The sequence below is a fragment of the Gymnoscopelus microlampas genome, assembly GCF_963454915.1.
Source record: "Gymnoscopelus microlampas genome assembly, chromosome: 12".
NCBI classification, from domain to species: Eukaryota; Metazoa; Chordata; class Actinopteri; order Myctophiformes; family Myctophidae; genus Gymnoscopelus; species Gymnoscopelus microlampas.
In genome coordinates this window covers 21,164,322-21,189,996 of record NC_139949.1, presented here as the reverse complement: position 1 = coordinate 21,189,996, position 25,675 = coordinate 21,164,322, and the positions used below count along the sequence as shown (strand labels likewise).

The window sequence follows — 25,675 nt, the reverse complement described above, 5'->3', positions numbered from 1 at the left end:
TTAGTAAACTTGACCTTTCACTCTGTACTTCTCTTCTCGTCTTCTCTTTTTTCTCCTCTACATCAAACCTCTTTGCTGAAAAATGGTCAATCTAAGCTCACAAAACCTTAAAAAATCCTATCAAACAAAGATTTGGCGGCCCCCTGCAGTGAGGACCCCATAGGAGTCCCGGCCCCCCTGTTGAAGACCCATGCCATCATTTATTTCACAGTTAATGGCCATAGTTTAGCTCTCTGTCAAAAGATAAACGTTTATTTTGAAAAACAAAGGGCGGAAGTCCAAGCTATTCCGCCGCTTCCGATACGGGGTGACTTGACACTTTTTTAGTCCCGGTTTACCTCATTGCTTTCCTTTATTCCACCCCTTGCTTCTCTTTCTTTCTCTATTTAATAACCCCTTTAACCCGTATGTGTTCATGTTATTTATCCATGCCTATCATTTGAAACCACGTTAGGTGTATATTTTAGCTTTTAGTTCCTCAAATGAGAAGGCGTAAAAGATGGAGCTCCATATTTTAGAGCACAGCCTGAAAGTGGCGAGCATAGAGAAAGAGGGGATCCAGATCTGCACTCACGGATTAATAAAGCTCGCTTTCCTGGCCTCTAAAACAAGGTAAGTTTAGTTCACATGCATGAATAACACGCACACACGTCTGATATCATGGGTGTTAATGCTACGCACGTCAGGTTAGTGCTGTCAACGTGATTGCAAACTGATGCTATATGAGGATCTCCTATCATAAGAAGCACTGTGTCATTCATCTTGTATTGATCCCTGTTTAAAGACACAATCTGTGATATGATGTGATATGAGCAGCAAGCTACTGTACATGTAGACATGTCCATTTTGTAGCTATCTGTGCCATCTGTAGCTCTGTGTGTCTGTCGACACGAAGGGGTGTGTGTGTGTGTGTGTGTGTGTGTGTGTGTGTGTTCCTGTATGTGTTGTTTCTTTTTTTGCACTGTGCACAGCTAGAATCTGCAATGTTAATGTAGCAGCCAGAGAGTGTACAAATCTCTCTGTCTCTCTCTGTCTCTCTGTCTGTCTCTCTCTCTCTCTCTCTGTGTGTGTGTGTGTGTGTGTGTGTGTGTGTGTGTGTGTGTGTGTGTGTGTGTGTGTGTGTGTGTGTGTGTGTGTGTGTGTGTGTGTGTGTGTGTGTGGTAATAAGCCATTTGGATACCCTGGGTTAAATTAACATTGAAGGTTTTACTTAACTCTAGTGTGTGTGTGTGTGTGTGTGTGTGTGTGTGTGTGTGTGTGTGTGTGTGTGTGTGTGTGTGTGTGTGTGTGTTTTGTTTCTTTGTTGCACTGTACAGTAAACAGCTCAAATCTGCAATGTTAATATAGCAGCCTGGGAGGGTACACAACTGGCAATAAGCCATTTGGATACCCTGGGTTAAATTAACATTCAAGGTTGTACTGTGCATCTTAAAAATGATGTTGAATGCAACTTAAAACTAAAGCAATCATGCATGTATTCAGTAAGTGCAACAACACCCCACCATGCATGCACAGACAGGCAGGGTAACTGCATCTCTCTAACTGTTGTAATGGTTAGTTAAAAAAGCCTGTTACTTGAGCCCATCGCTGGATCTGTTTCTGGGGGCTTTTTTTTGCTCTGCTGGCCGTGATGCCAGAATGCACTGATGTGTTGTGTAGTTTTAGTGCTTGGTTTAGTGCTTGGTCTGGCCTGCTAGTTGTATATCACTGACCCTTCAACACTCTGTGAGCAGCAGTGCAACCTAAGATCTTAAGTCTGGAACCTTCTCATTCCAAAGTCAAGAGGAATCACAGGCCTCTGGAACTAGACTTAGGAACGCAGTACGATGATGGTTACTCTTCCTTAAATATTTTACTCGGTTGGTGCTCGGTGGTGATACTTGTTTGTTGTTTTGTCGGCCCATGGCGTGAAGCAGTTGGTAATGTTTTTATGTGTGGTCACTGGCCAGTGCTTCTTCATCATTCTACCATTGTACTGAGTAATTAATTGACTTGTTTTATCATTTTACTCATTTAAAAAAACCTAAAACAGTTAAATTAGAGGATTTTTAATAGATTGGGGTCCCAGAGATAAAAATAGGGTGTCAAATGGGGGTCTGTACCCTGATGCATCAACCCGGGGTCAAATCCTCAGTTCTTATTTCCAAGGGTCCAATTGGTTCCATTTCTACACTCCCACAGTTACAGCCCTGTAAGAGTCAATTTGGACCCGCTGGTGGTCCCCAGACCAGACGTTGCGAACCAGTGTACTATTCTCTCAATCAGTGGGCATTAAAAGTTCAGATCAAGAATGCAATGTAGGCCTTAATGCTGATCATTTCACAACATTGTGAGTGATCAATTTCATCCAGAGCTGTACCATGCCAATTCTCTCTCACCCACAGGGCAGGTCATGATAATAAAACTCATCACCACCATCTCAATCCATTCAAACAACACATTTCAGTCCAGTTACCTCACTTATTGTAGACCAGTAGTTCCCAATTGGTGTGCCGTGAAACAAGCCCAGGCGTGCCTTTGGATTTTGTGACAGCAACCACACATAATTATTGCAATATATTAATTATACAAAAAAGTTATGTTTTTATTTACTTTATCATTATTTAGTGCACACTCATTTCCCAATGCAGAGGCAAATGCTATACCCTCCAAACCTGGCGTCCCTCCCTATCTTGGGCATGAAATTGCAGTCGAAAATTTATTTTTCAATTTAGTCATCTATGTTTCCACACATTTAAAAAAATGCTAAGCTCTGGGAGCTTTTAGATCCGCTATGAATAGTGAATACAGGTGTGCCTTGAGATTTTTGACTTACCCAGGATGGCCTTCCTGTCAAAAGAGTACTAGTCTCATTATCCTACCACAAGAGCTCCAGATAGACCTACTGTAGGCAGAACATGTCAAGCACATTAACGCAGTTCCCACTGTTGTCAGTGTCCTAGCAGTATGCATGAGTTGGATATCAGAGGCCAGTGTAGGGGTGAAAAAGTTAATCAAACTAATCAATTTAATTGATCATGTAAAAGAAAATAGGTGATCCGTTAAGAAAACAATCCATTAATAATCTATCCCTAATTTGGGCGTGTCATTATAGGCAAAAAGTAAAAAGGTTATTATTCAAAAATAATTCTATTAATCGATAGTTACAGCCCTTGTCCAACTACTGTGTCAGATTCCGGGGGGGGTTCCAGGGGGTCCCCAGCAATAGTATAGTTAACATAGCATTACGATCATCTTAACCACTTTATCCATTTATACGGTGGCTATTCAAAATGTAAAAAATATCAAATATTTGGATGTATCATTTTTAACCCCAAATCTTCTCTTCTGGGAGTCCCTGGCACAAAATATTTTCAGATAGGGGTCCGCGGCCAAATACATATCAATCTGGATGTCCGTGGCACGAAAAAGTTTGAGAACCTTATGTACAGTACAGCAACTGTAAGCAACACAGCTGCAGCTAATGAGATTATCAATGGGTGTGTTAGATTTTAGGTGTGTGAATGTGCAAGCATTGAATGACCAGTGGCACACCCATGGCTCTGGGCGTGGGCACACCTAAATCTAACACACCCATTCATTTAATTGGATGCAGCTGCGTTGCTTACCAGCCTGCCAGGGTATTATAATAGTTTTTAAGCTGAACTGGAAAACAAACCTTAAAAAAATCTGCCTAGGGTTTCATGTCCCTTTTTTAAATTGGGGACATGAAACCCCAATATGCCACAAGTTAAGTGAGCGTATATCTTCTTCAAAGCTTATATACCTCCAAGGTGTGCTTGAGCATGGTTATACACAAGGCCACTGATTCCTTTTCAATTCAAGGACCACAAGTTTGCTATGCACTAAGCCACAGACAGACATTTCATAATTTGTATTCTCTCCGGTTGCGACCCCAATCTATAATGTTTTGTACACTTTCGGTTTCGGATTTACAGACACGTAAGTGTCCATTTGGTTCCTATCCTAACTATCAATCATTTCCGCTGGAGACCCCCAGGATCCCCCTCAAGGATCCATGGGGTCTCCGGACGCCTCGTTGAGAACCAGTGTTTTAAGAGACATCATTTGTGACTTAACCTCAGTAACATCTGTCCAGTCGTAATGTTTGGATGAAATGAGGTGGCAGACATCTGTTTATCTCCTACACAAACTGTCCGAGGGAGGGCCATTTCAATTCCCCTCACTCACTACAGTATAATATGGCAAACCTCTGTGATTTTCACTTTAAAATTTCAGATGGAGTAAGTCTACTTGCTACCAACGCGACACGTTGTGAGCTTGTAGATCTGCTATTTTTGCCGAGAATAGGGATGCTAGGGTTCAAGTTGTTAATAATTGAACAAAGGAACAGAGGACATTTAGCCTATATACAACTCGAAAAGAATGAAATTGTGCAGTTTGAGCATATACTATTTTAAAGTTATAAATATTAGTTTAGTGTTGATGGCTATGATTGGGATGCGTTTCCTAATTGGAGCATGCGCTCACTAAATGCATTTACAGGTGCAATATCTAGGAAACCAAACGCAATTTGTGAGACCGTGTTAAGTTTCTCACATTTATGTGAGGAATGCTAATTAAGTGTTGAGTGAATTAGCAGCCTTAATATTCCTCTCCATTGATTTGCTATCTTGTTCCGGCTGTGAAACCCCACTGACTCTGTTGACGGTGTTAGATCCAGATATAGAATGTCATGGAGAGGTGTTGTTTATGACATGATCATAATTAGAAAGTGATTACAGGATTTTGATCAACACAGATTAATTCTCAGGGTATTAACTGAAGATGGCTCCAAATCAGAAACGTAGTGGTCATTAGTAGGGTTGTCAGACTTGTCACAATCATAAAATTGCACTTGATGAGTAATTGTCATAGAAATAATTGTGATTAATGATTTAATATTGTTTTATTTTTCTTTATTTCGTTTTTTCCCAAAATGTTGCAAGACATACAAACATAATACAAGAAATAAAAAGGACAAGAAATAAAAAGCGGAAACAACAAACAAACAAACAATCAAACAAACAAAAGAGGTCATGGGACATTCAATATCAAATAACAGAAACAAATGTTTACAGGATTTGAGATACAGTAAAAAGGATGTAACCGATAATTAACAAGAGATCTGGCCCGTTACTTAAAGGAGGAGTTCACCCAAAAAATTACTTATTTTCTATCAATTACACACCCCATGAAGCCTTGATTTCATGGTTTTAATTTTGTTTTTGTGGCATTCCTAAGACAATAATTTGATGACCGTGTGTATTTCCGGTAGGAGACACAAATAATCTACTTTGTGTCTCCTACCGGATACATTAGCCGGTAGGAGACGGGAATCAAATTGTTAGCTTAAGAATGCGACAAAAACAAAAAAGAATCCATGGATTCAAGGCTTCATAGGGTGTGCAATTGATAGAAAATAAGTCGTTTTTTGGGTGAACTCCTCCTTTAAACAATCTAACCATTTCCCCCATCTTTTTTTTGCCCAACTCTTTTTGGAGTCTTTAAAGAATAGGTTATGTGCTTTAGAAGATGCAACTGTTTCACAATAGTGACAAATGGGTCTCTATAGTACAACAGTTATTCTGCAACCAGTTCTTTGTGATCGCTTTTTTACTTGCTGCAAGACAACTAGAATCTTAAGCAGATAGGAATCATCCTGGCTCAGTCCATCTGGGATTTGTCCAAGATACAAGGATGCAAATGTAGTACTGATACTGAAACCCAGAATATTTTAAAGAAGTGTTGCTACTTCCTTCCAGAAAGGTTGAACAGGACAGGACCAAAAGACATGTGCATGATCAACCAACCATGGTATTTCCACATTCTCTCCAGAAATTCAGCTGGTGACCAGTTTGTTTGGACTTCTGTTTAGGAGTAATAAAGAAACTGATCCGTTTTTTACAACAAAAGTCTCTCAAGGGAGAGAATTAGTGGGTTGATTGTGTTCCCCATGTATTCAACCACACGTCTTAACTTGTATCAATGTCCAGCTCTTTTTCCCATCGTTGTTTCACATAATAATTGTTAAGTCCTTATTCAATGATATAATTCCATTATATAGCTTACTTACAAGACTTCTATTACGTCCTGAGTTATAAGTAAATATATAAATTATAATTGGTGTGCTCCCTGGATTAGACCCCGATTTTAATTGTGTTTTTGACATTGAACATTGGAACATACTGTATAAAATCTAAATTACATTTCTGTTTAGCTTTTAGGCTTTAAACTGACTGACAATGACCGGTACCAGTACCACTACCAACACAATAAATAATGTCTGTTGGCCAAAATAGACCACATTTAATAATTGTATACGTTCACGTGTTTAAAAAATTAGTGGAAATATACAATCTATAAGCTCACAACGCATCGCGATGCGACGTGTTATGAGCTTGTAGATCTGCTATTTGCACAGTTTTTGAAAATGTAGCAGATTCAACAGCATTTATACAGATGGACGGAAACCATTCACCAACGATTATGCAAAAATTATGGTGATTATCTCAAATAATTGCGATCAGGCAATTACATAATTAATAATAACTGTGACAGGCCTACAGTATAAGATGTACGAAGAAAGAGCCGCTAAGAATGATTCTCTGTCACTTGAACTTCCTGTGGTTCTTCACACTTTTCACCCACATTCAAAGTGGCATTCAATTGCAAGCGTATAAACATCTGATTATCACTTTGGTGTTGTGTGTGTGTTTCCCACTCTGCAGCTTTCCTTTCTCAGAAAGATGTTTGACTGTGACTTTTCGGAGTAATTTAAGGCAGAGTTTAAACAAGAATCGCTCAGTTAAGCTCTTAAGTCCTTTTCCTGTGAAATGGTACCATTAATTATGCATGCTGGGAAAGTCGCTGGGAGAAGCTGGGTCTGAAGATGGGTTCACACAATTTGTCATCTGTTTAAATCTGACCAGAATGTGGCTCACCTAGTAAGAGAGAGTGCATGCATACCACATGAATAAGGCTATAGACCTTCCCACGGCTGACCTGGGTTTGAATATGACCCAAGGCTCTTCAACCCCCACCACCACCTTTCCGGTCTCTCTGTTCACTGTCGGTCTGAAATAAAGCATAAAACTGAACGGAAAACAGAAAGAGAGAAATACCAGCAACACAGTCACATCACATTTAAAAAGAATTATCAGTCTGTAATAGCCTATTATATATATCCGTGTAACCTAGTAAGCAGGGGGCAGAGGGGACATTGAAGGTTTCATTTGTATGTTTTTTATTTAGTTTTTATCGACCTTGAACCTTGAACCTTGTTTCATTCATTGTAATAAACCACTGTCTTGCTCTCCTAGCCCACACAATTTGGTGTTTTTTTTTTCTCCAGTATTTATACCAGCTGGTTGTAGGTCAATATGTGATGTGACCACATACAGATTGAACAAGTGAACTCAATCAAACTTCTGGGAGTAACTATTGATAGCTTTTTATCTTGGTCTAAACACTTAACCTATTGAGACCTGAAGCCGATTCTACATCTCTCTAAATCCCAACAGTTTTCTGAAAAACGTATGTTTCTATATCAGTGGTGCTCAATATTTTTCATGTCAAGGACCCCCAAAATTACCGGTATATGTATTTGGCTGCGGACCCCCATCAAAATATCTTGTTCCAGGGACCCCCCAGAAGCAAAGATTTGAGTTAAAAATGTTTGCTTTAAAAATATATATATTCAAAGATTTGCACACATTTTCATGATTTTTCAAAAATAGCAGATCTACATGCTCGTAGCGCGGCACTCGGTGCCGCGCTATGAGCTTGTATATCTGCTATTTTTGAATAGCCCAAAGTGTAAAATAATGCTTTTTAGCTCAAATCTAAAAATGACACAGTTCCAGGTCTTAATGGGATAAACAATATTGTCATCAAAATGGGAAGAGGAATCGGTATGACTAGGAAGCGTTCTGCTTTCATCTCTCCCTCTATAATGAAACCAGTTATTCATTCTGTCTAATTTAGAATACTGCCCTGTAATCTGGTCGTCAGCTACAAAATCTGATTTGAAAAAGTTACAGGTTGCTCAGAATAAAGCGGCTCATCTGGCACTAGGATGTTCATACACGATAAGTATTAGCTATGTGCATGAACATCTGGCATGGCTAATGGTTGAACAAAAATGATCAGTGAGTCTTCTAATGCTACTGCGGAACATAGCACCAATAAGCCGTCTAGCTTGGCTCACCCGTTACAAATGACTTCTGAACACGGGTACAACACCAGAGGAGCAGCTTCTGGTAACATAAGAACAAAAACAACACCAAAAATGTATTTTCTAAAACTCACTGGTGTATATATAGGTCAACAGAACTCTGGAATGCTCTGCCCCAAAACAACTCTACAATCCATAACAAAATGTCTTTAAAAAAACATATCAAGAGATATCTTGCCAAGTAACTTGCCAAGTATGTAACTGTTATTTGTGTATTTGTTTAATTTGACTGGACTGTTGGATTTGATTTTATAATGTTAATTTGTCTTTTTCTATTAATTTTTATTTTTCTATTATAGTTTCTTTTTTATTTACTTTTATTTGTATTTTTAGTTGTACTTTTGTATTGTATTTGGTTTGTTCAGGACCCCAGGAAGACTAGAGGCTCATTCATGTGTCTCTAATGGGGATCCTTTAATAAACATAAACGTTTGCATTGAATGTCGCATGGAACAAGAATATTCAAAAATAGAATAGAAGTATCAACTTACATGCACAGATGTATGAAACTAAAATATTAGAAGAAAAACATCTCTCCCTCGTCTCTAAAATTCCTTTCCCAGCACGGCTTTACACAACTGGACCAAGAGCCAGGCAGAGTTATATTGTCAGCTGACTTGTAAAATGGTTTGTTTTTCTGTGTTGCCTTTATGACTTGGAGATGTTATTAGGCCTGACACAGTTATTACATAATCGCCTAATCGCAATTATTCGAGGTAATAGCAATTAGATAATGTCAGTCATTTCTATGTGTATTATGTGGGTTATTTGTCATATCTGCCCTGTGCAACTTAAAAGCCTAAAAGCCAAACAAAAATGTATTTTTTATTCATATGTTCCAACTTCCAGTGTACAATGACAAAAACACAATTAAATCGTTAATCACAATTATTTGTGTGACAATTAATCGTCATGTAAAATGTCATAATCGTGACAGCCCTAATAAATGTTATGGAATAGAAAGGGTCCACCATCATGTCCCATGGAGTGCCTGAGTATGTGAAAGGAATGAAGTCTGCACACTGGGTCGTGCTCCAAAGCTTAAACATTGATTTGGTTCCCTAACACCATCATTGGACGTGTGACGCCTACCGGCTCTTCATCTGACGAAGAGCCGGTAGGCTCGAAACGTCATGGCCAATGATGGTGTAAAAGGAACGTATACATTTTTAAGCTTTGGAGCACGACCCAGTGTGCAGACTTTATTCTTTTTTAATTCTGACCTCAGCCCAGCACCTGTTTTTTTAGGTGAGTGGATGTGCGTTTCTTTATTGTTTGTTTCTGTGCTGAGTATGTGCACATTTTTGTTCCAACCCCAATCTGTGTCCTGCGTGCAAGTTTCCACTTTAACCCTGGTGGCCCTATTTTCTTAATCAAACAAGAAGTCCCGCACACTGTATCTTGCTGTGGCAACTCACTTTTTTTAATGACAAACGTTTCGGTCTGTCTGGACCTTCCTCAATAGTGTCTACTATTTCCCCTATTTTCTTAAACATTTTTTTAAAAGTATGGCTTTCAGTGGTTAACCTTTTATCTGGCCTCTCTCTCAACTTCAACTCTTCTCTCTCACTTTCAGATGCAAGTTCTTTAGTTTGACGGAGACTCCAGAGGACTACACCATTATCGTAGACGAGGAAGGATTCAAAGGTGAGCCTCTCTCTCTCTCTCTCTCTCTCTCTCCGGGCAATTATTTATGGATCACTTAATGTTACTGCAGCAACCATGGATCAGTGAGCAGGAAAGTGACACATCGTGTAGCCCTATGATTTTCTGCAATTCCATACAGCATGCTCGCTGGCAATGTTTGACCACATATTGCTTCATTGCCAGTCCCATTACAGATTAGCCCATTCAATCCGGGAACGCATCTACAAATGTCTTCTAAATCCTATCAGTTTTCTGAAAAACATATGTTGCTATATACTGTGTATCAGTGGTGCTCAAACTTTTTCATGTCAAGGACCCCCAACATTATATGTATTTGGCCGCCGACCCCCATCTCAAAATATTTAGTTCCAGGGACCCCCCAGAAGCAAAGATTTGAGTTAAAAATTTTCGCTTAAGAAAAAAAAAATCATAGATTTGCACAAACTTTCAAGATTTTTCAAAAATAGCAGATCTACAAGCTCATAGTGCGGCACTCGGTGCCGCACTATGAGCTTGTATATCTGCCATTTTTTAATAGCCAAAGTATAAAACAATGGTTATAGACTAAAAATCTAAAATGACACAGTATGCATTCCCGGATTGAATGTGTTAGAAGCCAAGCTGCCACGCTCTGCGTTTTGTACTTGTTTGGTTCAGTGAGTGAATCCATGTCATTACTGGCCATTTCCAGGGTGACCCTCGTTGGTCCCCATGGATACTACGAGCTATTTGTTACGAAACAGGTGCAGGTATTTTCTGTTGTGTGCATGTTTTCTGTGGAACTCATTATGCATTGTGAAATCCAACATAGCAGTACAAGATTTACTGGATATTGCGACATAAAAAAAAGTCCTGAGTAGCGAAGTACAGTAGCAATAAAGTACAAAGTATAAGACTGTATTATATTGCAATATAAAAACAAATAAATCCATCAGATATAGGCAGATTTTATATGGGGTGGCAGTGGCTCAGGAGGTAAGAGCGGCCCCTTGGGAATTGGGAGGTTGCTGGTTCGATCCCCGGCTCCTCCTGGCTTTGTGACGAAATGTCCTCGAGCAAGACACCGAACCCCTAACTGCTTCCGATGATCACGTTGGTGCCTTGCATGGATTCCCCCACCGTCGGCGTGTGAATGGGTTTTGGTGAAAGGCGCTACCATTTTAGATTTTTTTAATTTCTCTTGGAAACACCACTGACAGATCACTAACAGCGCTCATTTAAAGGTTACATGTACAATTATGCATGTGACACTCTGCCCCATTGTTACGTTTTACGAGGTTTGCTAAGAGATTTGTTCAAAGTTTTTGGGTCAGTGGTAGGGCTGAGCGATATGGATATGATATTACGATATCCAAAAATCCCAGACGATATCTCGAAAGGTGCACAGCACAGCACAGCAGTCCTTGTGAGGTGCCAGCCAAACGGATTAAAGACGAAATAATACAAAGAGTATAGCCGCACACTCGTAGCTGCCGATGCAAGTTTTATTGTATTGTGGACACAATAAAACTTGCATCGGCAGCTACGAGTGTGCGGCTATACTCTTTTATTATTTGATATCTAATCTCAGACCACGATATGGAAATAACAATATCAGTATATTGCTCAGCCCTAGTCAGCGGTGCGGTAGCTCACGACTGACGTCATTCTCTGTTGTCTCTTCCAGAACTACCCCAATCGGAGCACATCAGTGTTGCTGACGCAACGTGGTTGGCTCTTAACGTGGTGTCGGGGGGCGGGAATGCCACCAATTCACAGCCAATCGGAGTTACCAAAATTGCTAAATCGGTCATCGCGCCACTGGCAGATCATAATATCTCTGTATTCATGCTGTCGACATATCAGACAGACTTCATTCTGGTGAGTGCAAATCCATTGGTGGCTTAATACACCACTAGGCCAATGATTCTGAACCTTTTTTTTTTTTCATTTCAAGGACCCCCAGTTTTATAATTATGCATCAGGCTAGCGATTCCCAACCTGTGAGCCCCCAAATAAATGGCAGACACAAAGATTGAATTGATAATGTAACGTTAATATAAAAACAATTATGTAAAAAAAAAGAGAGAAGAAAAAAATAGAAAGAAATATTTTTTTCATTGTAATTGCTATAAATAGGAACTGTTGTGGCGATAAATAGGATGCACATGGTGCACCCATCTGGCCACTTAACACGGCAGTCGAGTGGCTGCCCTGTTAAGTGGTCAGATGGGTGGGCCGCAAACGCTTTTAAAGATTTTCAAGTGGGCCCTGGTCCAGATAAGGTTGGGAACCACTGCATTAGGCCACAGAGACCCTGCCTGGTTCCAGCCCTTGAATCACTAGCCATGCCCATTACCCCATTCAATCCGGGAAGGCATCTATGTCAGTTTAAGATTCCAAAGCCGTTGGTGCTCATAGCTCATAGAGCGGCACAGAGTGCCGTGCTATGAGCTTGTAGATCTGCTTGTAGATCTGCTATTTTTGAAAAAAACAACAACAACAACATAGAGAATCAGCGGCCTGGTGTGTCATGGTCTCGTTTGCTGCGTTGTCTTGCTTGAAATGGCACCAGGCCGATCAGCATCCTTTTGAATGCGATGATGGAAGTAAACTGCAAGACTGTATAGAACAACAATGGCAAACAATTGATGTTGTTATTGAAGCTGTTTTTTAAAAAGACTCCCAGGAATAATGGAAGGGAAACCAAATGGAACGGAGTGTCGGGCTGTTCAGTTGAAATTTTCTACTGAAATAGGAAATATACCTCGCAATTAAGCAGTTACACCAAATTCGGTAACTAATCAAATTCTGTGACTGGCACTGGATTGTGATTGGTTTGGAAATGGTCTAATTGCTGAGGACTCCCTCTTCAGTAACAGCCATCTTGTAAAAAGGCTGCAATGGGAGCACATTCAGACTGAATAATGAAGTGAAGCCTAATGGGAAATTCTGGCTACCACGGTCCCCCATTTCATACCACTTTTGTCTCTAGGTCCCCAGTCTACACGGTAAAATCCACCATGTTCATTTATCTCTGAGAGTGTAAAATGGAACCAAATGGACCATTTGGTTCCATTTGTACACTGTCTGAGTTACAGTCCCATAAGGGTTCATTTGTGTCCTAACTATCAATCATTTAGCTGGGAATTCAAACAATCAGTGTACCACATTAGTCAATTCAGCTTGGAAAAAAAGAAAGGACATTGTGCTCTTTTCATGATGCCTACTTCACGCAAGTGAAGATTCAGGTCTGATGTAGTGTATATATTGCATATTATACTGATATAAGTAATAGCTTAGTTTATCCAAAGGGAACTGATGTACAGCTTCATAACATGTGCAAAGGCTTACATGAATACATCGTCTCCTAAAGCTTGAGATGGCAAAGCAATATCAGTGGATATGCTGCGTTCTCCCAGGGCTTCTGTTTTTGTTTTCGGAAGAATATTTTCATTTTGTCAACGACGCTATTAATGTCTCATTCCAGAGCCTTTTTGGCCTCGGGGAGCAGTTTGTTTTATTACACTGCTAAACAAAAATACACACACACACACACACACACGCACACACACACACACACACACACACACACACACACACACACACACACACACACACACACACACACACACACACACACACACACACACACACACACACACACACACACACACACACACAAAGGCTTCTTAAAGGCGCTGGTGTGTTTGTTATAAAGAAAGAAAGAAAGTGTGTTGATGTGGATAATCGGGCAGTAGTTATGTAAAGTGGATAAGCCTGTGCTCAGGCTGTTGTTGTTGGAATTCCAGGTAACATACATGGGTGTACCTCTTCGCTGTACACCAGCTGGCACTACTAACCACAGTCCTAATGACCGCTTTAATCATCTGCCTCTTGTCTTCCCTTGACCCATAAGTGTCCGTTCCCTTCTGAGAAACATAAAGGCTTCCTTTGATTGTACGTTTTTAATGCGTCCTCTCTTGTTTGTCCCACACGCAGTCTGGGTGCATTATCGAGGGTCTGAGTCAGGTTGACGAGCGAGCCAGAGAGCAGCCCGTGTTTTTCTGTGTTATGATTATTTGCGTTACATAAACCTGTAATGCCTGACCTAAATGTTGCATGCAGTCATTTAGCAGGCAGTCAAAAGCACTGTATGCTGCTTTGGGTCAAGCCACTCAGAGGGGCTGCCAGCTCTTCACCAAGTCCTTAGATTTCTATTCGTAATAGTCAGTGTAACTCAGATTAGGATCTATTTGCTGCCATGGGCATAGAAATGGAATACCTTTGGTTTACCAGAACCAGTGTATAGGAACGACCATACAAGAGAGGGCATTCTGAGCCTTCAAATGTAAAGGTATACATATACTGTATTTTTAGTTCAACCTGTACATAGATAGACTTATTTACTTTGATCAGTATTGAGACTGCAACATTTGAATATAGGGAATTTTCACTCTTAAATATACAGTAATGTATGTAATTTATTATTGATTAATAGTCTATAAGAACCACTTATCTTCAGTGTTTACTTAAGCACTTTGCAGTACCCCTTGAAATGTCACTGAATTGTTTGACATTATTGACATCCGGGTGATAAAAGTGTTTTCCTATTGTGAATTTTGGGCATGTCATTACACGCCCAAAATAGGGGCCTATAATGTATGGTATGCTATATACACTAGGGGCCTTATGATGCATGGCGAAAATAGCAGATCGACAAGCTCACAATACATCGCGATGCAACACATTGTGAGCTTGTAGATCTGCTATTGTCATATAAATCAGGCTTGACGTTGTTGAGGTGCAAAATTAATTGAATGAGCCTGTTTGAATTGGAAAGGTCATCCTCTCTGGCCTTCTCATGTTACCTGAACATTCCTGCGTGCTCTTTAACACACATTCGTGTCAGGAGTATCACCTGACCTTTACTGCTCAAATCAGTGGTATGTTGCTCTAACTCAGTGGCTCTCTAACCATTTCTTGTGAAGGACCCCCATAATTAAGATGTATTTGGCCGCGGACCCCCCATCTGAAAATGTTTTGTGCCAGAAACAAAGTTTGTCAAAAGATTTCGCTTAAAAAAACAAAATTCAAAGATTTGCACACATTTTCAGGATTTTTCAAAAATAGCAGATATACAAGCTCATAGCACGGCACGCTATGAGCTTTTATATCTGCTATTTTTGAATAGCCAAATTATAAAATATGGTTAAAGTGGTTAAAACTACTTTTGCTGCGGCCCCCCTGGAACCCCCCAAAGGACCCCTGTTAGAGCAGGGTTCTTTGAGAAGCACTGCTCTAACTCACTTGGAGAAAAATGCGTGTTGATTTTAAGTCTTGGCCTTCATCATTTGCAAAGCCTTACACCATAAAAAAACAGTTTATGTATTTTTTGAACGGGAAATGGAAAGCATTTTAAATGTGAACACCAATATCGCTATCTCTTTTTTGTGTTTTTTCGTCAATTAATGCCCTACTTGAACATGCTACAGTGTCACACAAAAGCATCAAAATAGCAGATCTGCAAGCTCGAAACGCCACATTTACGCTTTGAGCTTCATGCAGTACTTTTTGTCAACCAGTAGTGGTCCTTCCTGACCACAGGATATAAACGTCACCCACTGCCGGTTGTGTTACTTAATTTATTAACATGCTCTGAGTCTACCATACAGATTGGTAGTTCTGGATCGCAGCATGCTGCATGAAGTCGTCCAAAAAATGAAAATGAACCCCCACACATTGTTTTTGTCCTCAGGTTCGAGAGCGAGACCTTCCCATGGTCATGCACACATTATCTTCTGAGTTCACGCTGCTTAGGGTGGTGAATGGAGAGACCGTCGCTGCCCACACTTTGGGAGTCACCAACGGCTTTGTAAAGCCAAAGCTGGGTAGGCGGAAGAAGTTCATTTCATTTCAGTACTGAATGTTAATATCGCTGCTGTCGGGCCGAAACCTCTTATCTCCGTCATTTTTACTTTTTTGTGTTTTTCTTTGTAAATGAACGCCCTACGTGATCATATCACAGCGTGACGCAAAAGTAGTAGATCTGCAAGCTTAAAACCAAACTTGAGCTTGTACTGTGGATCTGCTACTTTTGCTATTTTTTTTTCTCCAATTTGAATCCTGAAAAGTAACAGTTTTGGACGTATGAGGTTTCCATCCGACAGAGACGATATGGAAGAATGTGGATGACACACTCCATCATGTCTACGCGTTGTCATTTTAGTTTTTAAAAACAATATTTAATCTTATCTTTAATGTGGAAACATCAGTTCTATTTGGCGTTGATGCATACAGCTTTTCTATACTGAAACAATGTAACAGCAAGGGTTGGATTTGATGGGGGGGGGGTGAGGGGGGTGAGGGAAGAATTCATGTTTCTGCTTTTGATATCCCCCCACTCTGGTCATTCAGAGTCGCTAGAGATGTATTATCCCTGCTTCTGTTCAAACTGAATTAAATACATTTCCTTTTGGGGAAGGTAGACTGTCTGATATGTTTGATATTTGTGTTTGATGACATCACAATTTAACAGTTTAAAATGTATGTTAACCACATTAACTCACAATCAAAAAGTGGTTATTTTCGCTAGTTGTCACACGACAAAAAGTATATAAGGCTGGAGTGGTTATACATTCTTTTTTTTCTTCTTTTTTTTTTTACAAATCGAAACCTGGAAACAATCATGTATGGACCATTAGGGATGTATGGTTGACATTCGTATAACCCTTAAGTTAATTGAAAACATTCTTATTCACAACAAAGCCTTTTGTTTATGCTGGGAATTGCCCAGGCAGCACAATCACAGACATATACTACTGACCCACTGAGCCGCTCTTTTAGACTAGAGTGCCTTGCACCGTGTTCAAGGACACTCCAAGGATATTAGCCCCTAGAACAATCTGTGCAGGCAGACCAGATGTGTATAGTCCATACTATATTGTTTTAGCTTCTAGATGGAAGGACTGGGTAATTCAAAATAACACAATCTGAGATGATAGCTCCAGGAAACATTGATCGTCCTCTTTAGGCTCGTACTGTTCTGCCATTGTGTAAAGACGAATGAAGGAAAGACTGGCATTGTATACGCACGCACGCACGCATGCACACACACACACACACACACACACACACACACACACACAAAAATCAAATCTGTTAACCATTTAAACCCTACATACTTTGTTGAAATCACCATCGTAAAACAAAGATAAAACAAACATAAAACGGGGCTTAACACTTAAACCCTACTTGCTTGATCAGATTCCCAAGGGCTCTATACCAGGCCCCTCTCCCATTTTCGCTCTACACTAAATATCTTTGCCAAAAATAGACGTTCTACAAACTCACAATGTGCTACAAACTCACTTGTCGATCAGCTATTTTCGCCAAATGTTCACCTATTATAACACGCAGAGAACAAATAATGCCAGGGGTTCATGTGGTCAAATCTGTTATCGGGGGTAATTTATTTGGAAATGTTCATAAAAACATGCACAGTGAAAATGCTCCTTTTGTTATGGCCCTAGATCTGAGCCCTCACAGCTTCCACCTAGGCCTGTCACAATTACTACATAATCGCAATTATTTGAGATAATTGCTATCGATAAATTATTTTTGCGACGCATTGAGAGCTTTTAGATCAGCTATTTTCACTATTTTGTAACACATTTTGAGTATAAAATATTAAATATCGCGTATTTTGGCCATAATACAATATTTGTTTTGATTATCGGTCATTGTCAGTCATTTCTTTGTGTATTTCAGTTTTTTTGTCATATCTGTCCCGTGCAATTTTTTCGTTTACAAAGCCTAAAAGCCACACAATCGCAATTATTTGTATGACAACTAATCGTCAAGTAAAATGTCATAATTGTGACAGCCCTACTGTACTTTCCACCATTTTGCCTTCCAGTGCCCCGGCCCATCATCCACCCCTTATCTAGTCCCAGTAACATGTTCTGTGTGACCAGCCTGGACCCAGACACACTGCCCTCTGTAGCCACCCTGCTAATGGATGTCATGTTCTACTCTGGCGGGTGAGTGAGAGGGACCACTTCACCTTACACTTAACCATCTCAATTTACCATGAATGATGTGTGCATTAAAGGTGCTGCAAGTGATATTTGTTGTTGAAATAAATGTTATATAGCTCTATATGTTGAGAAGAATATAGCAATACTTGCTATAGAGAGAGTTTGTTCAATAACGGGTCTCCACTCTGCACAACTCCACAGCTCTACAGTAAAAAACAAAACAAACAAAAAACAAGCCGGGATACCAATTTTATCCAATCAGGAGAGAGAACTCATACAGTACATGACACTAGATAAACAGGGGGGGGGACATACAGTATAGAGCTAAATACTTGCTAAATGATCTTTGTGGGGATCTCTCGACTGACTGGATAAAATTGGTATCCTGGCCTGGAAATGTATTTTCTCTTTACTAAGGACCTGGAGAGATGGGTAGACCTAGTTACTGAACAAACACTCTATAGAAATGATTACTATTGGAATATAATGTAGAGCTTTAACTTTTAAACAATACCATTTGTTTAAAACAAAACCTAACACACCACCTTTAACTTATTTAATTATAATATGCTCAAAGTGTTATCAACAGACAATAGAATCCTCAGGTAGGCAGGGACTAAGGCATGTGAGGGGAATCTAGCACCATGTTTCCTCAGATGAATGAAAAGGGAAGAAAATGCTTTAATATGTCATTAACAATCATTGTAGACCGATTGTAATTGTAGCATATCGTCACTGTCGGGTGGAAACCTCATATGTCCAAAGCTGTTACTTTTCAGCATTCAAATTCAAAAATATCACGTAGGGCATTAATTTACGAAAAAACATAAAGAGTTAGAATATGGAGATAGGAGTTTTCCGTCCGACAGCGACAATATATAGCGTAAGGATGTATTGCAGGGATTTTTTATTATCTTTTTATTTGGTTGTTACTGAATTGAAATGAGCTGGCCAAAATAGTAGATCATAAAGATAATTGTTCCTTTGAGCAGATCTGGTCACTCCTAGTTATGGTTCTCAGCATTGCTGGTCAGAATATGAAGTGCTGGTCCTCTTCTTTTCAGGTCCAAGGAGCCTGGAACATCAAGTGAAGACCCTAGCCACATTCGTTTCTTCTCTTTCTCTCTGATCGAGGGCTACATCTCTCTGGTCATGGATGAACAGACCACACAGAGGTACAGTAGCATTGTGTTTCATCCTATTCCTTTCAACTTGCTGTGTCAATTATTTGTTTGAAAGACTGACACATTATTATGTGTATCAGAGTGTGAACAACTGTGGCATTTCTGTTTGAGCTGGCCTTGTTGCTAAGCAATGCTAGAGTAGTCGTACATACCATGTACGTTTGACGTTGTGCGTTTCTCGCATGCGGTATTTTATGTCTGCCGCTGTTCTACATTCTGTCACTCTCATGGGAGACTGTCTGTGCAAAAAGCGATAAGACAAGAAAAAGGCGACATAACAAGTCAATATAAGTCATTTGGTGTCTCTAATTTGATCGCTACATTAGCACTTGTTCGGATTGTTCATTCAGACATGGGAGTTACTGTATCCTTTATATGGGTCAGTGATTTCTCCAAGCAGTGCGGTTTCGCAATAATTGGACCAGGCATTCATTTTTTAAGTGATTGATTTTTCTCAGCAGCATGTAGGGCAGCCTTAGCCCCACATTTACATGAGACCCATAATGTTGCCTAAAGGGATAGGTCACCCATTTTACATAATTTTACGCCTTTTCTCTTACCTTCAGTGTTGTTGGTCGAACCGACGTTATTATCCGACGCGACTCGGCTTCAGTGAGCTTGATTACATGCACATTAATACCAGAGTAAATTGTATTCGATTTTAAAACCTAAATCCTTTTGTTCTGAATCTTCTGATGTGAGGAAACCGTAATACTGTATTGTGTGACAAATACACTATGGACGTGTCGTGAGGTTGTAGATCGGCTATTTTGGAAACATTTTGGCAAATCTTCACTTGACATATTTTCTCTCATGGCGAATGGGCGTCCGCAGCCAGGTAGACCTGGCATCCTGTAGTGCAGTGATATTCAACTGGCGGCCCGCGGGCCACATCCAGCCCCAGCAGAGCTTTCATTTGGCCCCTGGAACACAATTCATATTCCAATGTACAATTTAAGCATTTACCAGACGCTCTTAATCGAGAGCGATTTACATGAGGTAATATATCAAATGCATAGAAATAGTAATGTAGGATAGGTAAACCTATCATCAGTCTAAACGGTATAATATAAAAATATGTATTATCTTCTGTACATTGAAACTATACAGATTATTTATTTTTTGATATTATACTGTTTTGTCTGATGTTACATTCTTGGTCATCCATCATGCCGTCGATTTATAGCTATTTATTGAGTTTTGAGTGGCTGTTTCACTAAAGAAAGAATTCTCCTTCTGCATCCCTTAGCTAGTTTTAGTGGATTTTGTCCAACTTCCACCTTCTACTTCTTCATCCACTTGAAGGTTTTATACAGTATGATTCATTCATCCTCAATAGCCTGGGCTGAATAATGGTCTAATTCTCAACTCATGGTCACGCATCAAAAGAGCTTGTGCTCTTATCAGCCGGATGCTCAAAAACATACAAAAAGAAAAGAAAAAACCTTTCCTTCATACGGACACTTTCACCTTCCCAGCCTGTCTCCTCTACTCTTCTCTCAAAGACGCTTCCATGCAGAGAACACTGAAATATCTACTTCCTGTTTTCTCAATATCCAAATCAAAGCCTGTGCATTATAAAAGACTGGCACAGAAATGATCATTTCAAACATCAAACGGCATAAATGCAGTATGAAGCAGGCCCTAATAAGTTACCATAATGGACATTATACTGTATGTCCGTTGTTGTGTCCTACTGTATATAGCACTCTTTTGGCCCCCATCTTCAAGTCATTTTACAATTGTGGCCCCCTGCCTAATCTAGTTGTGTAATTTGAGTTGAGACATTTTGTTGCGGAAAGGTACTATATCTCTGCTGTCCAGCCAGAAACTGCTAACTCCAAAACGCTCATTGTTCAGGAAACGCAAAAACAAAATATACGTTTTTCAGGAAATGAAGAAAACCTTATATTTTTAAAACAAAGCAACACTGCCTCATCAAAGTTGGTATAGTGACTTTATATATTGTCAGATACTTGCATGTGTCATTATATTATCAACACTTTAACCAAATCGCGGGTAAATCAACACTTTACCCAGCGCAAGTGGAGTTAGCAGTTTCAGACGAGCAGAAATCAAGCTGAAGTGGAGTTACTGTAGGTGTCCAAACAACAATAACTCCACTCGCTGCTAAGGGAGAGGTTTCTGAAGGGTACAAATTCTCAAAAGCTAACAATGGATCTCCAAGCTCACAATGCATCACAACAACGTGTGAATTAATGCCCTGATGCTTCATGCCACTTATTATATAGGCCTACAATAATAAACAGGACTTTAAATATTACAATAACTTCTGCAAAGAGGTAGTAGAATAGCGCGACAGAAATGCTATGAACGCCTTTCTTCTTGTCACATTGCTCTCCTCATTAAACACTTAATAGATTTTAGAAATATAATTACTTGTTTTCATAACATTAGCGTCAGTGCTAAGTTTGATAAACAGGTACACTGCATAGTTTTAACAGACTACGGGGAGCTTGTTTACGTGATCCTCCTCCTCGTTCACTGCGCAACGCGCTCTACTCATGCTGTTGAAAAGCAGCGCTGTAGAGGAGAGGGGGGAGTTGTTTGTTTTTGACGGACAGTTTGAGGATCCAATGGAGTTGGGAGTTTTCGTCAGAGGCGCTTTTTAATACTTTTCATTGGTTCAAATGTTTTGATATTTTACACAGACCTAAAGGGTGTTCAATAGCCTTGATTTATGAAAAAAAAAAAAAACTGAAAATGGAGTTAGCTGGTCCTGGCTGGACACCGACGATATGCAAGTTGTGGAAAGGTACTGTTGTGGTACTGTACAAACAGTACTCAGCTAAGATTCCCTTCATCAACCTTGATATTATGCATTATTAATTATACCATTATGTCATATTATATCAGTTACTATTGCAATCTTCTGCGGTAATCTGAAGACTCACCTCTTCAGACTCCACCTCAGCCTCCTTGACGATCTTGCAGGCTTATGCAAAGGCTAAAAGATCATTGTTGACCTGGCATCCTATAGTGTGTATAGTTTCAATGTACAGGCTGATGATAGGTTCTTGCTTTACTTGTGTATTAGTTTATTATTAGATAACCATTTCTATGCATTTGATGTATTATCTTGTGTTGTCCTTGCTTACTGTAAATCACTCTGGATTAAGAGCGTTTGCTAAATGCCTAAATTGTAAAAGTCTTCTTGTTTGATGTGTGTTGGTGTTTTGCTGCATTCTCTATTTTAGGTTTCCAGCCAATGTCCTTTTCACCAGTGCTTCAGGAGAGCTGTGGAAAATGGTTCGCATTGGAGGGCAACCTTTAGGATTTGGTGAGTTGCAGGTTTTGTACATTCACGAGAGTTAAGGTCAAGAATAATGGACCATTTGTTTTAGTTTCTTTCAACTCAGGTCTTATTTTCCAAGTTGTTTCCATGGTGAGTGGTTGTGACAAAAACACTTCACTATTTAAATGCTGCTGGCTTTAAAGGTAGTGTAAGAAGTGATGCAAAAGTTTAAGCTTTATATTCTGATTACTATAAAATGTTTGTTCAGTAACAGTGGTCTCAGCTCTTTAGTAAACAGAAAAGGCATTTTAAGATCTGGATAGCAATTTTATCCATTCAGGAGAGTGAACATACAGGATGCAGTATAAACAAGTGAAATTGGAAGTGATGACAAAGACATAAGCAGACAAAACACTATACAATTGAAGCTAATAAATGGGTACTCTCTCCTGCTTGGCAACCTGAAAATGTATTTTCTGTTTACTAGAGAGGAGAGATGGGACGCTCCTGTTACTGAACATTCTAGATCTATAATTACCATGAGAATAAAGTAATAATAACTATCTAACACTTATTTTACCAAATAAATATCACTTACTGCACCTTTAAAAAAAATGGAATCACTATGTTCTACCTTATGAAGCATTTAGGCACATTTTAACATTGAAAGACGGGATGTCAAGAACTGCAAAAATAAGGTCCAGGTTGGAGCAAAAAAACTCCATTAAGAATTTAGTATTGTGTGGAATTTTGACATGCCCAGATGTTAATTACCTGTGCACATCTCATTTGCTTTTTCTTAGATGAGTGCGGTATTGTGGCTCAAATATCGGAACCCCTGGCTACTGCTGACATTCCAGCTTATTACATCAGCACCTTCAAATTTGACCATGCCCTGGTAAGATTTAATTTCTACCATTCATTTCAATGAGTAAAACCTGATGTATACTTTATTGTGCAACGTGTCGTGTGCCGGAATTTGTCCACCTACAAAGATGGGCTATTATAAGAGGCCTTGTCCACAGGAAGCGTTTTTCTGTCATACATTTCCATGGTAAAGACTCGCTGCAACACTCTTCTTCCCGGCTCCCGAGCATCGTGCTTCAACACTCTCGGTGTCCAGCGTTTTTTGCCGTAATACCCTGGGCGCTTCAAGCTGAAAATAGTTCAACTTTTGTTGAGGAGCGCTGCTCATCGTTGTCACAATTGACCCTCCTGACAAAACCATGATGTTTACCGTTGTTTCAGCTAGGCTATTTGTGCTAATAGCACGGATAACATGACATTCGAGCACCTCAATGGTTGATAGGTTTGAACAGTACGGGCATCAATAAATGCTCAGTACGGGCATCAATAAATGCTCAGTGCGAACACTCTGGACATGATATCCAAAGCGCTCCACTGCACATTAAACGCTTTCTATGAACATGGCCCTTAATTTAGGGTAAAGAGATGTAATGACCCCGTCTCCTCTGCCACACCCCTTCACTGTTCACCCTCACAGGTCCCTGAGGAAAACATCCAGAGTGTGATTGGAGCTCTGAGGACCAATGAGAGTGCGGGACATTGAAAGGAGGAGGAGGAAGAGACATTGGAAACAACCGTTTTAATTCATTGTGTTCAGACGTTGATTTATCATGCCCAAAAAGTGCCAAGAGCTTATCAGTGGACTACTATGGACTGGTTGTGAAAGGAAGGGATTCTAACCACCACGCTTGTTGTACAGGGGAGATGGAAGAGAGGAGTACGACTGTGTTTAGGATGCCTTTGTTCCTTGATTAACTTTTTCTCCCATACATGGCACTCGAGGCCCTTGACTGCCTGCTCTGATAGTTGTTGCTTTAGTTTACCAGACTGAATCTTTCCCTTTTGACGTTTTTTGTGTTTTCTTTAGTTTTTCACGCCGAAGCTGCTTTTCCCCACCCCTGCATATCGACCATACTTTTATTAGTTAAATACACTTCTGTGGTGGAAGGAACAAGAATGTACTCTCAAAACAAAAACGATTATCAAGCTGTTTCCCCCTCCCCACAGGTTTTTTTCTCAGTGCCAAGATGTTTTAATGCCTAAACTGATGCCTTGTCAAAAATGTATGTGTGCAATTGAAGGAGACATTTTTGGAGTTGCCAGCAGCAACGACAGTCCGCGTGGTTTAAAGATAATGGTGTGGTTTTTGCTCTTACTTGATATTTTAATTTACAGCTCCGATAATGATCCGATTATTGGAATCCCTGAGCCTTGGGGAATTAGATCGAGAGGTCTTGCGATGCTGGCCCGCCGAAATATGAAGAGATTCCAAGGTTCCCTTATAGCAGCGGTTCTCTAAGTGGTGGTCCAGGGACCGTCAGGGTTCCTTAAGGGGGTTCTAAATTGACCCTTAAGTCTATAACTCAGAGAGTGTACAAATGGAACCAAGGGTCCATTTGGTTCCATTTGTACACTCTCCAGTGTTATGGGGGTCCTCAAAATTAGAAGGTTTTGCGAACCACTGCCTTATGGAAACCGTCATCTGCGGTTCCTAATCGCTTTTCAAGAGTCAGCTCTGACAAAGACATCCAGTGACGACTACGTTTGCATCCGGTAATAAATGACTGAGCCACTTTTTGATGATATACTCCAATAATGACAAGTGTGTTTTACATAAGCTAGTGTTCACCCAGGGAGCGTTTCATTTGAAGCCCCTGGTGTCCATTTTAGGCCTTCAAGAAGCTCCCCCTCCCCCATCCCAGTCTGCACTTTAATACAGGTCAAACCCCAGAGGCCTGATGTACTGATGTGAAAAAGGGGGGAGGACTATTTACTTTTGAAGGATTTATCGAGTAGGGGAGACGTTTGTTGGTCTTAAGCAAAAGGGTGAGGTTTTTCTCCGCCTCACGTCGCACCCCAACAAAAAAAATAACTTTGTTAGATTTCATTTTGCCGAAAACAAGTATTTATCAGTGTTAAAAAAAAAAAACGTGAGAAAGGCAACAATTCTTCTGATTAAAAGAAACAAAGCTTTTCGTTTTCTAGCTTGTGTGGAAAATAAACATGAAAGCTTTTTTTTCCTTTTTTTTTTTTAAGCTTGTGTGTTCCGTTTTGCAAGGACATCATGTGTCATTTTTACTTTACTGACATTAGTAGGAAATCAGAGGAATGTCCTCTTACTGTTATTTGCTCCCAATGTGTACTTTAATCAATAAACTGGTGACAATAACATTTTAGCTCGTCTTCATGGGATGGCCTCCATCTATTTTAACAGTTAATCGACCCAATGGATTTCGATTGCAATTTTTTTTTTATCATTTACTGTAATAAGAAATCCTTTTTTGGGGCGAAAAGTTCAAACAAAAGG

The 25,675-nt window shown here is 39.8% G+C and overlaps 1 protein-coding gene across 1 annotated transcript; it reads left to right on the top strand.

The window, feature by feature from the left end:
- Nucleotides 1-308: 308 nt before the first annotated feature.
- Nucleotides 309-25,539, top strand: castor2 (cytosolic arginine sensor for mTORC1 subunit 2). The gene is made up of 9 exons (XM_084074576.1): nt 309-612; nt 9,813-9,883; nt 11,550-11,743; nt 15,621-15,753; nt 17,781-17,904; nt 18,966-19,076; nt 22,304-22,386; nt 23,145-23,239; nt 23,846-25,539. Exons 1-9 carry the CDS (start codon nt 500-502, stop codon nt 23,909-23,911), a joined length of 990 nt encoding a protein of 329 aa, XP_083930702.1. The 5' UTR covers nt 309-499; the 3' UTR covers nt 23,912-25,539.
- The last annotated feature ends 136 nt before the right edge of the window (nt 25,540-25,675 follow it).

What these genes read in the sequence shown, in the direction of transcription:
- castor2 (XM_084074576.1), top strand. Translation starts at nt 500, where the DNA reads ATGGAGCTCCATATTTTAGAGCACAGCCTGAAAGTGGCGAGCATAGAG. An exon ending in AGACGAGGAAGGATTCAAAG is followed by an intron (nt 9,884 to 11,549) that starts GTGAGCCTCTCT and finishes TGTCTCTTCCAG; the next exon opens with AACTACCCCAATCGGAGCAC. An exon ending in ATCAGACAGACTTCATTCTG is followed by an intron (nt 11,744 to 15,620) that starts GTGAGTGCAAAT and finishes TTTTGTCCTCAG; the next exon opens with GTTCGAGAGCGAGACCTTCC.